We start from the raw sequence: 12,351 nt of genomic DNA on the forward strand, positions 1-12,351 counted from the left end.
CCATTCCTCTCTCCAAAAATGCCACTAAACGTTTTAAACACAACTTCTTGAGGTCGCACCCTGAAACACCCTTTGCCGACACTTACTTCTCATCGGGCAATGGAGCTCTGAATACTGATATCATCTTCCACACCTCACGCAGAGCCCAATGGAGAAAAACTTTCCTATCCCTACTCACAGTCTCCACCACCAGGAAAACAACTCATGGCTTAATTCTCACCATCACACCTTCCCACCTCTTCCCTGGCAGGTCTACCATTACTATCTACAATAACGGGATTGTCCTAATCCAATCCACGGACAAGAACCTGGATTTACTAGACAACCTGTTCCCCAAGTTCAAAGAGCACCTCTCCAAGCTGCGGACCCCTACACAGAACTCCGCCAGCACTAGCACCCCTGACGTCGCAGCCACCACCTACTACACTTCTACCCCCAGCGCCCCAGTAAATGGCCCACCTGCTGTTAACGCTCCCCACTCACCAAGGACAGTCACAAATATATCCAGTGCATATACTAGCAGCCCCTAAAACATGACCCTTCTTATCCCCACCCACACCCCCTCCATCTCTCTCCCCCTGGACAGAACATCCCCCACCCACAACACACCACCATCTGAACAAGCCACCGCCCAAAGTTTATCCACCCCCCACTCCCATCCCCCCCATGACAGACACCTCTCACTCCCCATCTCCCTCTCCACCCCCACCCACGAGTCTCTCACACCTGACACAACAACTCCCACCCACAACACGCCTACATCTGCACACACCATCACTCGGAGTTTATCCACCCCCCCCCATTCCCCCCACGGCAGACACCTCTCCCTTCCCTGCCCCCTCCCCACTCCCACTCCCACTCACAACTCTATCTCCCTCCCAACAAAAGATACAGAACATACCTCCCCCTTACCTTAGCATCCCCCTCTCTCCCACCTCCTACTCTCAGCCCTCACTACCCTCCTGTCTCCCCCACTGTCTTCAGCCTTCACTCACTCTTCTACTCACCAGCACCGTCTCCCACTGAAGTCACTACCTATGCCTCCCAACCACAGCCTGCCACACCTCCAATACCCTCACCCCTCGCCCACAAACACGTCCACACCTTGAATACCATCCCACTCACTAGCACCGCGGAACCCCTCAACAACGCTAGTATACCCCCCCCCCCCGATACCCTGCCTGCTCTCCAGCTCACTACTCCACCACTCACCAACGGCTCTCTCCACCAACACCTTCCCCAATGACCCTCCTGACCTGACTTTATCCACCCTCCAACAAGTCAAAGAGGAAATCCTACAAATCAAAAAAGACGTCCACGCAATCAAAGACCTTCTCTCCTCACAGCCCAGTCTATCTCCCACCACCCAACTACCCTACAAACGACGCACCCTCCCTACATACCCTCGCCCCCGACGACACCAGCAATGGCCTACTATCCCCGTTCGCAATAATTCCCACCGCCCCCGTCGTGTTCTCAACCCCTTGTCGGACCGCGACCTATGCTCTCTCCTACGCTCTTATGGCCCAGGTCCGGTAAAAGACTTTTCCAACTCACACATCCCCATACCCACAATTCTTACTAACCCTCTGAGGCTCCCAACACTCAACAACAGAGGCTCCGTCCCTAACAACCTCAGTAAAGTTCCCCTTACACTAGAAAGCTCGACCACCCTTCTCTCTCCCTAACTCAAATGCATCCTTCTAAACTGCAGATCGGCCCAGAGACATTCCTCCGACATCGCGGATCTCGTCTCAGATAGGGAGCTGGACCTAGCCATTCTAACGGAAACGTGGCTCACTGAAGCCTCTACCCCGATTATGGACATACTAGTCCCCCCCCAACTATCACATCATTAGGCTGGACAGGTCTCCTGGCAAGACGGGCGGGGGAATTGCATGCATCTTTAGGAGCAACCTTTCCGTTACTCAAGTCACCTCCCCCTCCCTTTCCTCCTGTGAACTCCTCTGCCTCGACATCACCAGTGAGGGCAAACAAGTCTGTGCTTTACATCTCATCTATCACCCGCCTGGTGACAATCTCATATTCACCCAACAATTCATGGACCTGATCACTTCCAATGCCGGTCGGCAGACCACTCAAGTATACCTGGGTTACTTCAATCTCCACTGGAACGATCAGAAAGACACCGTGGTAAATAGTCTGAAAACTTTCCTCAATGCGCTTGACCTCACCCAACTATGCGATAAACCAACACACGACAAAGGCGCGATACTCGACCTCATCATTGCCAAAGAGAAAGCTATTCAACTGGAGGCGATTCTACCCTGCGATTGGTCAGATCACCACATTATCACCTTCTTTATCAACGAAAAAGTTAAACCTAATCCTACGCAACCAATCAAATCCAAAACATGGAAAAGGGATTTGAGGAATCTTAACCCCTCCACACTACCTCCCCACTTCGGCAACCTCCTCCTTCCCCCTTCAGGTGCCTCAGATGTTCAATCACTGACTGACCACTACCTTGACTCTATGAATACAATAGTCAATGAAGTCGCCCCTCTGCAACTGAAGAGTCTCCACCAAAATTTCTAACCCCTGGTATGATGACAGGCTCAACGACGAAAGGCGTAATATGCGAATGGCAGAGCGCACCTGGAGATCGGACCCTTCAGCACTGCATCTCAAAAAGCTTAAGAACAAGAGAAATGCCTACTTTAGGAAAATAAAGCGCACAAAGTCGGACTTCTTCAGCCGCCAGTTGGACCAAGCGAAGAACAGGCCAAGAAAGCTGTTCGAGCTAATCAAGACCCAAACAAAGGCACAACCCACGCAATCAAACAGCACAACAAATGACACCCCACACTGTGAAGCCTTCTCTGCTTTCTTTAAACTAAAGACTGACAACATAAGAAATGACCTCATCATGGATGTAAGTCGATACCCCAACCACACCAGAAAGGCAGACACCCAACCTAAAAACAAGGCATCCTGGCAGTACTTCGATACCTATTCGGAAGAAGCAATACACAAACTGCTCTGCACCTTGAAGCCCTCTAATCACCTCACAGACCCTCTACCTGCTAATGCTGTAAAATACTTTATCCCCCTGCTCCTCCCTCTCTGGACCAAGATCATCAACAGCTCTTTACAACAAGGCCACATTCCAGACTCCCTTAAGGTGGGGCAAGTCACGCCTATACTCAAGAAACCTACAGTTGATCCGTCTGACCTAAACAACTATCGGCCCATCACCAATATCCCCACACTGGCCAAATTGCTGGAGAAATGTGTCCAACTACAACTAACAAAACACGTTGATCAATTTGACCTCCTCAACCCTCATCAATCAGGCTTCAGAGCGAAACATAGCACTGAAACAGCTATGACACACATAATTGATGACGCCCTCCAAATTCTGGATCGCAATGAGTCCTGCCTCCTCATCCTTCTTGACCTCTCGTCTGCATTTGACACGGTCAAACATGAGAATTTGCTGGAGCTGCTAAGTACTAGAATGGGGCTATCGGGAACTGTTCTCAAGTGGTTTTCGTCCTTCCTTCACAACCGGTCTCAGAGGTTCAAGATCGACAATGTGCTATCTACACCTGTGCCTGTAGATCTAGGTGTTCCACAAGGATCCACCCTCTCCCCTACACTGTTTAACCTCGTTATGGAACCGCTCGCCACCTTGCTTCAAGCATCCAATGTACAATTCCATATGTACGCCGATGACACACAACTCTATCTAAAGTTACAATCCCCGGAAGATATCAAACATCTGAATTCCACGCTTATTAACACCCAATCTTGGCTGGCCGATAATCACCTCAAACTAAATGCTCTGAAAACTGAGTTCCTACTCATCTCACCCCCGGCGAAAATCTCCACCACCCAAACCTGGCTCAACAACCTAACAGCACTCAATGTCCAACCTACCATCGTGGACTCTGTGAAATCCCTAGGCATCACACTCGACGCCAAGCTCAACATGCAGCAGCACGTCAGCAAAGCCACAAAAGCAGCTAATTTCCAAATTAACACGCTGAGGAAAATTAAACCCTTCCTCCCGGCCAAAGACTTCCAAACTGCTGTACAAGCTTTAGTCATCCCTCGAATAGACTATGGAATTGTGGCCCTCAGCGGTCTCCCGCTATCAACAACAGCACCCTTAAGAGCCTCCCTGAACGCTGCCGCGAGACTCATTACTGGCTCTAGAAAGCATTCGCACATATCCCCAGACCTAAAGTCTCTAAAATGGCTGCCTTTTGAAGCCAGAATACAGCTAAAAATTGCAGTTATGACACACGCGGCCGTGCACCACAAGGCACCTAACTACCTCGCTCAAAAGCTGTCTATATCAGGAGGTTCGAGATCCAATAGGAGCACAAAAAATCTTCTCCTGAAACCTCGTAGATTCCGGAAAGTGAAAACTTACAAGCGCTCCTTCTCAGGGATGGCTCCCCGGATCTGGAATGCGCTCCCTCCTGAAACCAGGCTGATCTCCTCCACTGCACTCTTCAAGAAAGAGGTGAAAACCATCCTTTTGGCCAAGATCTCCTGATCGTTATAGATGTTGGTACAGAGACTCTGCATTGCTTTGTATCACTGCTCACCCTATCCCCTGGCACTATACTCTACTTGTTGGGGGCACTACTACGCTACTCTCTTACTATCGACCAAGATACGATACACGCTGGTTTACTGATCCACCTGTACGCCTCTGTAGTGTGATCAATGACCTGTGCTGTTCCTATATTACTCCCTTACCTGATTGTATATGGATTGGTTTTATGTATGTTTTTATTATCCATGTTATTACCATGTTATTGACTATTATACTGTCTCCCATTATCTCTGTTGACTCCTACTGCCCCTTCCCTGTCTTTGTGAAGCGCTCTGATATCTGTAAGGATCCTGTTCGCGCTATATAAAACCTTGAATAACTAAATAAATAAATAATTCAGACACTCTGTTCATCACCACCCCCTTTTCTGAATCGTTTTTGGCCACTATAGGTGTGGCAGGGTATACTCAGACATGAGTCCCTTGCTCACTGCTCCATCAGGATTCAAGCAAGCCGGGCCGACGAGGCTGAAATGCCAGAAACCGGTCCCCGGTAGCTTGTATCCTTTCTGGTGAAGAATTGGCTTGGTAGTTTGGTCTGCCCTGTTCCCGTGATGCACTGGGCCAGGGACAGACTAATTTGCATATAGCCAGGTTCTGAGCTGGGATGGGGCAGTGAGCTAAATAACGGTGATGGATCAAGCCCTGATCTTTGGACTGGGTAAGAGTGGTCTGCTTAATTCAGACACTCTGTTCATCACCACCCCCTTTTCTGAATCGTTTTTGGCCACTATAGGTGTGGCAGGGTATACTCAGACATGAGTCCCTTGCTCACTGCTCCATCAGGATTCAAGCAAGCCGGGCCGACGAGGCTGAAATGCCAGAAACCGGTCCCCGGTAGCTTGTATCCTTTCTGGTGAAGAATTGGCTTGGTAGTTTGGTCTGCCCTGTTCCCATGATGCACTGGGCCAGGGACAGACTAATTTGCATATAGCCAGGTTCTGAGCTGGGATGGGGCAGTGAGCTAAATAACGGTGATGGATCAAGCCCTGATCTTTGGACTGGGTAAGAGTGGTCTGCTTAATTCAGACACTCTGTTCATCACCACCCCCTTTTCTGAATCCCATCCTTAGTATAAGTATAGGAGCTGTGTCCCTAGGACTTTAGATTAGCCTGGACGAATCTTTGAAAGACATATCCTGGACCTTCGACGTTTCATTCTGACTGGAAGACGGAAGATATCACCCTTGTGGTCAAGAAGTGACCACCCTGTTCAAACAGGCTCCAACAGCAACTTTGCAAATCTGCATTTTCGAGGCTCCCGCCGGATCCCGAAGAATCTGCGACACAGGAACTGGACTTCCAGACTTCTCTGGCTCCGACCCACATCCACAGCAAAGCTGAGACCCATGGCGGACACGAGAGACGTGGGACCGGACACCCTGGACTTCCTGCATTTTGCTACCTGCACTCCTTTACTGAAGCCTCAGTAAGTTGTGCATTGGGGTACGAGAAGCCCCAGCCCGAGCACCATTTGCACTGAAGCCCAGGCCCCCACACTCCGCGAGTGTCCCGTGGGCCCCACCTTTGCATTTGAGCTCGACGCATCTTCCAGGTTCCTTGCCCGTTGGCTAGTGAGCCCACGAAGACCTTTCCTTTGAACTTAACTTGCTTTACTGGTTGTTCCACAGACCTTGCTGGTCTGCAACAGAGCCAATCTCGACATCCTGCGTGGGTTGCGGTTGCCAAGGCTTGTTGGGTCCAATCCGGATACCGACACCGCAGTCCTCTAGATCCATCGTGGGACAGCTCGAATCCAGCGCCTGGTCATCGTCGATGCCTCCTGGACCTCGTGGCTGAAGAGACAAGTTCGACTACTTCACCTGAAATCACCCGACATCGCCTGGTTCCTTCCTGGTTCCCTCCTGGTCACTGGCTAGTGACCCAGACTCTGTCCCTCCTGCTTTCAGGTTCTTCAGATCTTCGATCCACCCGGAAACCTTTCCTCTGGTCGCCTGCAGCACTTCTTTGCATCACCATAGAAAACGATGACGAAATCCGACACGAAAAGACACCTATGCACCCGGCTTCCCTGGGTGTGAGGTAACATGAGTACTCCTGTGCTCCCGTGGGTCTTGACTCTGGAAGTGTCCTAGTTTAAAAGGGTTCCATGCTAGTCCATCCGGAAGTGTCCTTAAATTGTATATTTGTAACTTTTTCGAACTCCATAGAAAGTCAATGGTAACCCGCGCCTGTGTTTAGACACTGCACTCGGCTCCCGTGGGCCTCCTACTTCCTAACCTTGGGTCGATTAGTGTAGCCCCAGCGATTCCACAGACCCTAGGCCTGCTTTCTAATTCTCTCGTGGTACTTATACCACTTTCTTAGTATATGGTTTGTGAGGCCCCTAGGACATAACATATACTGTGCAACTTATCGTATATTAACTGTGTGACTTGTATTGTATTTTGACCTCTGACCTCATAAAGAGTGCAGAGGGGTTGTGTTTAGATTAAATACATATATATTTTATATATACCTTGTGTGGTGTCCTTTGATTTGGTACTCAAGGGATTATAATTGGTAAAACAACTTGCTTAACTCGCCTACTGAAGTCTTAGCCTGATGACTGCTGGTCCATGCTACCACTAGGATAGCTTTCTATAAGGTTCACTTTACAACCACCATCAATAAGGGTCGATTAGACTGGTGGAAGGTGCCCACTAGAACTAGTGGACATCATATACCATGCTAACTTCTCACACACAGTATCTTGAATTCCTTTTGTTTTTGGTACAAATAGTAATTTGGTCACAAATTAAGTCATTGTGCAATACTCCTAATTTGCATTTGGCTGCTAGCGTTTGAAGCGCAGAAACATACTCTTCAATTGATTCATGTTGTTGTTGTTTCCTTTTAAAAGAAAGCACGTCTCGGAATTGCAACACATACAGTAGGTGTATATGGTAATTCAAATCTAAAATGGCACACCTGAAAACATCTATCACTAGCTCTTTCTGGCATTTGCATTTGGTTATACACTCTAAGGTCTTCAGGACCTAAGCAACGCAAAAGAATTATTTATTTTCTTTCAAGTGTTAAAATGCTACCATCGTCCCATCATCTTCCAAAGTAGCAACATAGTTTAAAAAAAAATTCTTTCCACGCCACCCATTTTATGATTGGATCAACAGGGCTGGTTAGAAATTCTGTGGGCGTCTTTAAGTTAATGCCCACATTAGTATTTGAGTTTTTGTTGGAGTATCTAGCACTGGTATCCATGGAATATAAACTCGCTGAGGGAAAGACTTGTAGCAGGAGAAATAAAAGAAATTGGAAGGAAAAAATATAATTTCCTGAACAAGAGATAAAAGTCAATAATTGCCGTTTGAAGGGGCTGTACAAGGCAAAACATGTGAAACTAAGATGAAACGTGGTGCAGCGGTATTACCGCTTTGTGCTTCGTTGTTGAACTTCATTTCAAATGGCAACACGTAAGGACATGTTGCGTGTCCTCGTAGAACTCTAGGCTCGCTCCCGAGTGCAACGTGCAGTGCTCGGCAAGACATCCTAGGGAGTAGACGCGCCGGATGTTTTGTTGCTGTCTAGAAGCACGTAGCGCAGGAGCGTGCAAGGAAGCGTGCCAGGAATTTTGCTGCTGGTTTCAGTGTCCCCTAGCTGGCACATGTAGCATTCTGCTTTCAAAGGTAAGAGTTTTGAAGGTACACCACGCCGTTAGGGAAAAAAACACGATCGGCCTTGGGAGCTTTAAACGAAAATTTCCACCAACCTCAAATGATGCAATTAAAAGTGTAGGCTTCTGATGAATCGGATATCTTCAAAATCGTAGTAGGAAATGGAACTTCCAATTTTTTGTGATTTCAGTAGAACCGGCAGGAAAATAATAACTTTCAATCCTATGAAAGATGTGCGCGCATGGGTTCAAGGGCTGATAATCCCATCTCGTCGCCAAATGGATGTGGTATAGTCCTAAGAATAAACCCAAATCCTTGTAGTAAATGTAGTTAACTTCTTTATTGTCACCTCTGACACAGTACACGCGTGGCATCTGCCCTAACATTCTAGTCCTAGCCCATATAAACAATGAACTTTGGGAAACAAACAGTAAGAGGATTCTATGTGCTAATTACATTCTGAATATTACTTCCATGTATACTAAAGTGCCTCTGAAGTGGGACGGTTGTGCCACATAATGTTCATTCAGTGTATGGTCTTGTTTAGTTATCCTTTTTAAGCCCTTTCAACCTTCTGTTCCCGCTGCAGGTCATCTACATGGGTGTGGTCTTGTATGCTCCAGCTCTGGCTCTTAATGCAGGTAAGTCCTTTGCTTTTCCATTGCTGCTTTTTATCTGAAGGCCTGGTATCTCTCATCACCAGAGGACTTCCTACCTGTACCATGTTGACATTACCCATGCCAATCAACCCTGTCTGTTGATTGTATGGAATGATTTTGAGGACTCTCATCATGCAGAAATCTGAATATGAATTTCTGTTGAGCATTTAATAGTGGTGTCACCAGATTACAACAAGCATTTGCAATGCAATAGGACTAGCAGTTGCAAGAGTTTAGGCTATTGGCATTGTAAATGACAATGCCTTTTATTTATATGTTTTGATAATTAACACATAAATAAAAGGCATTGTCATGCACAATGCCAATAGGTCAAACTCTTGCAAATGCGAGATCTATGCAAAGAAGCAGTCGCCATTGTCCCGGGCTGCTTAGAAAGTGAAAGCGCACATGACGTGCTGAATGTTGAAGGAAAGCATGTCCTCCCTGCAGTAGAAGAAACTACTTAAAGAAAATAGTGCTTACATACTATAAAAGACATACCATGTAACAACATAAGTAAAAGGGCCAGTCCTCATGGGAGGTTACAAATGAATAGAAGGTGGTATTAAGGAGGGACTAAGATGCCTATTAACGAATCAGAAGCTAGCATTTATGAAGGACAAGGACACAATCCAATGACAAATATGGGCGGAGAGTGGGGGGCTTGTATGCCATAGTCCAATACAACATGACTCACAGAGCAGCGCATGCGCTGCCCTGGCTTGACCTAAAAATGAGCTCCCACCTAGGGCTCCCTTTTCTGGGCATTCTCTGATAATCTCCATGAATCGCGCTTCTTTCTTTTTTCTCCTGGGCAATTACTCCGAGGCCTCTGGTTTGAGAGGACCAGGGCTCTCAATCTGAATGAAACCCTGCTGGCCTCCTCCCTGCCCCCTCTGGATTTTCCTTCTACAAAATAATCTGCCCCACTGCCTCTACATAGTTAATTGTGACCTTGAAGTGCCTCTGCCTGAAAACTAAAGGGGCAGGGGGAAAGAAGGAGGCAAAGAGCTGAACTAGAAACAACCTTTCTCATCAGCTGTTAATTGATTGAGTCACACAAAGCCAGGGCCACTACTTGGGTAGTAGCATTTTCCTCATAATTATGGGGTGGCTGCATTTGCTACATAATCTGCTGCTTAATCTGCAGGTTTTAACCAACAAAAAAAATAGATTCTAGCTCAGATGGATCAAAATGTTTGAAAAACATGGTGACGATTTCCCGAGCAGTCGAACGCCCTTCGCAAAGGTTGACTGGTCATCTTTCATTTGTTGAATACTGTATTTGGGTGTCAAACTGCTATTAACTAGGTACAATATTTCCCCTGACAGTGTTACCATGAGTACTTACTACAAAATAATGAAGTAATACTATCACATGATGTTCTGCATTATGCTGCATAATTTACCTCTTCTTGCTGCATAATTTAGTTAATCCTACCACATACTTTGGTCCTCGGTTGCTGCCTAATTCCTGTGGCCTTCTTAATGCTTAATGCTGACAGATGTATTATTTTTGAAAGTTAATGGAGTGTGATCAGCTGAGTTCTGGCATAATGAAAACCTGTATTAAAATGTTTACACTAGGTACAGTCTGATTACTTAATGCTCAAATATGTATTTTGTAAGCAGTTGTTTCATCGCAAACATTGCATCATTTTGTTGCAGTTTAGCTTGGACTGTGTGTAATGGAATTTTAAACTGACTTGCATATTCACAGTGCTCTCTGTCACAGGCTGGGACCTCATAGCACAATAGATAAAAATACAAGTCACTATTCCCCACTGAGCCAACTAGGGTTCCATCCAAGGTCTCCCAGGTGTCACACACTCCGACATCTACAGTAACAGCATTTGCCAACTGAAGTTTCATAATCTAAAAGAGTGCATTTAACACCTTTAATGGTGGAAAAACGACAAAATACTTGGACTATTTTTTTTCCTTTTCTTTTTAGCACCTCTTTGCCCCTGCCACCACACTCATTGACCTCCTGCCCCCATGGCACTCGAATCACAGTTCCCATACATTTACATCATCCCCAACCTGCCCACCCACAACCAGTCATATCTTTCTGCAGAAAAATAAAATGGTATTTAAAATAGTATGTTATGTTTCTGCTTCTCGCACTACGAGAAAGCAGTGGGACGACGCTCTTCCGTCCTAATTGAGGAGCCACCCCTGCCGCCTGGAAACATACATACTGTTTGCATGTGTATTCTGCTGTTTATTTCTATATTTTTATATTTTATCTATAGATTTATATTTTATCAGAACTATTCCTCCAATTGTACTCTGCACTACTCTACACAATTCTGCAACCTGCACCCATTTCTCACTTCTATCCCCGGTAATTCACCGACTGCTACCTCATATAGTGTAGGTTTATATTTTATCAAAACTGCTCCTCCAAGTATACTCTGCACTACCTTGCACAATGCTGCAACCTGCACCCATTGGTGGTCTATAGTTTCTCAGAACTATTCCTCCAACTGTACTCTGCACTACCACTTTACACAATTCTGCAACCGCACTGCATTACCTGTATTCACCTGTATTCACTTTACCTATCCTTCATGTAATGCATCGACTGCACATATGCCTGTCGTCTCACTAGTGTATTTTCTGCCCGCTAGTGCCATCGCTGATCCTGATAACCTGTTGTGTTTGCATGTGCATCTTGCTCCGGCATATCACTAGTGTTCACCAACCCCTGCGCTATACTGCCACCATACCAACATGGAGCTCAGCGGCAAACACACATATAAAATAAACTACCCTCCCGTGCTCACCAAAAAAGCTACTAAACGCTTTAAACACGACTTCCTTAGGTCCCACCCAGAAACACCCTTTGCCGACACCTACTTCTCATCGGTCAATGGACCCTTGAACACCGACATCATTTTCCACACCACACGCAGAGCGCAATGGAAAAAAGTGTTCCTAGCCCTATTCACCGTCTCCACCTCCAGGAAATCCGCACATGGCCTAACACTCCATCACATCGTCCCAACTCCTCCCAGGCAGAACCACCATCACTATATACAACAACGGGATTGTCTTAATTCAAGCGACAGACAGGAACCTGGAACTACTTGACAACATGTTCCCCTCTCTCAAAGAGCACCTTTCCAATCCTCGGACTTACACGCATATCACCCCCTGTCCTACCTCTCCTAACGTCACAGCTCCCACCCTTAACTCTCCTAACCCAGTTCAGCAGCAAGAAGACACGCACCTCACCTTCACACCCTGCTCCACAATCAATCACCTGCCCGTCTCAGCTACCCCTCCCCGCCCCTCATACACAGACATAGACCTGGTCCCTCCACACACCACTCGCTTTCCCAGCCCCCCTACTAACCTTCGTACCTCCGCTCATCCTCCTGTCTCCCCCCCCACACTTTGCACTCCCGTACCTTCCCCCGCACATTTTCTCTCAGAGCACCCCTCCTCCCCCAATGGCACCC

At 46.9% G+C, this 12,351-nt stretch overlaps 1 protein-coding gene across 13 annotated transcripts in view; it reads left to right on the forward strand.

Annotated features, from left to right (window-relative positions):
* The window catches only part of SLC5A6 (solute carrier family 5 member 6), a 383,801-nt gene that overhangs the window by 53,868 nt on the left and 317,582 nt on the right, over positions 1–12,351 (forward strand). For all 13 annotated transcript variants that reach the window (XM_078650001.1, XM_078650008.1, XM_078650013.1 and 10 more), the window contains exon 4: positions 8,815–8,866. In XM_078650001.1, coding sequence (XP_078506127.1) covers positions 8,815–8,866 — 52 coding nt within the window. The remainder of the gene's footprint in view (positions 1–8,814; positions 8,867–12,351) is intronic.

Source organism: Lissotriton helveticus, chromosome 6, assembly GCF_964261635.1.
Source record: "Lissotriton helveticus chromosome 6, aLisHel1.1, whole genome shotgun sequence".
Classification (NCBI taxonomy): domain Eukaryota; kingdom Metazoa; phylum Chordata; class Amphibia; order Caudata; family Salamandridae; genus Lissotriton; species Lissotriton helveticus.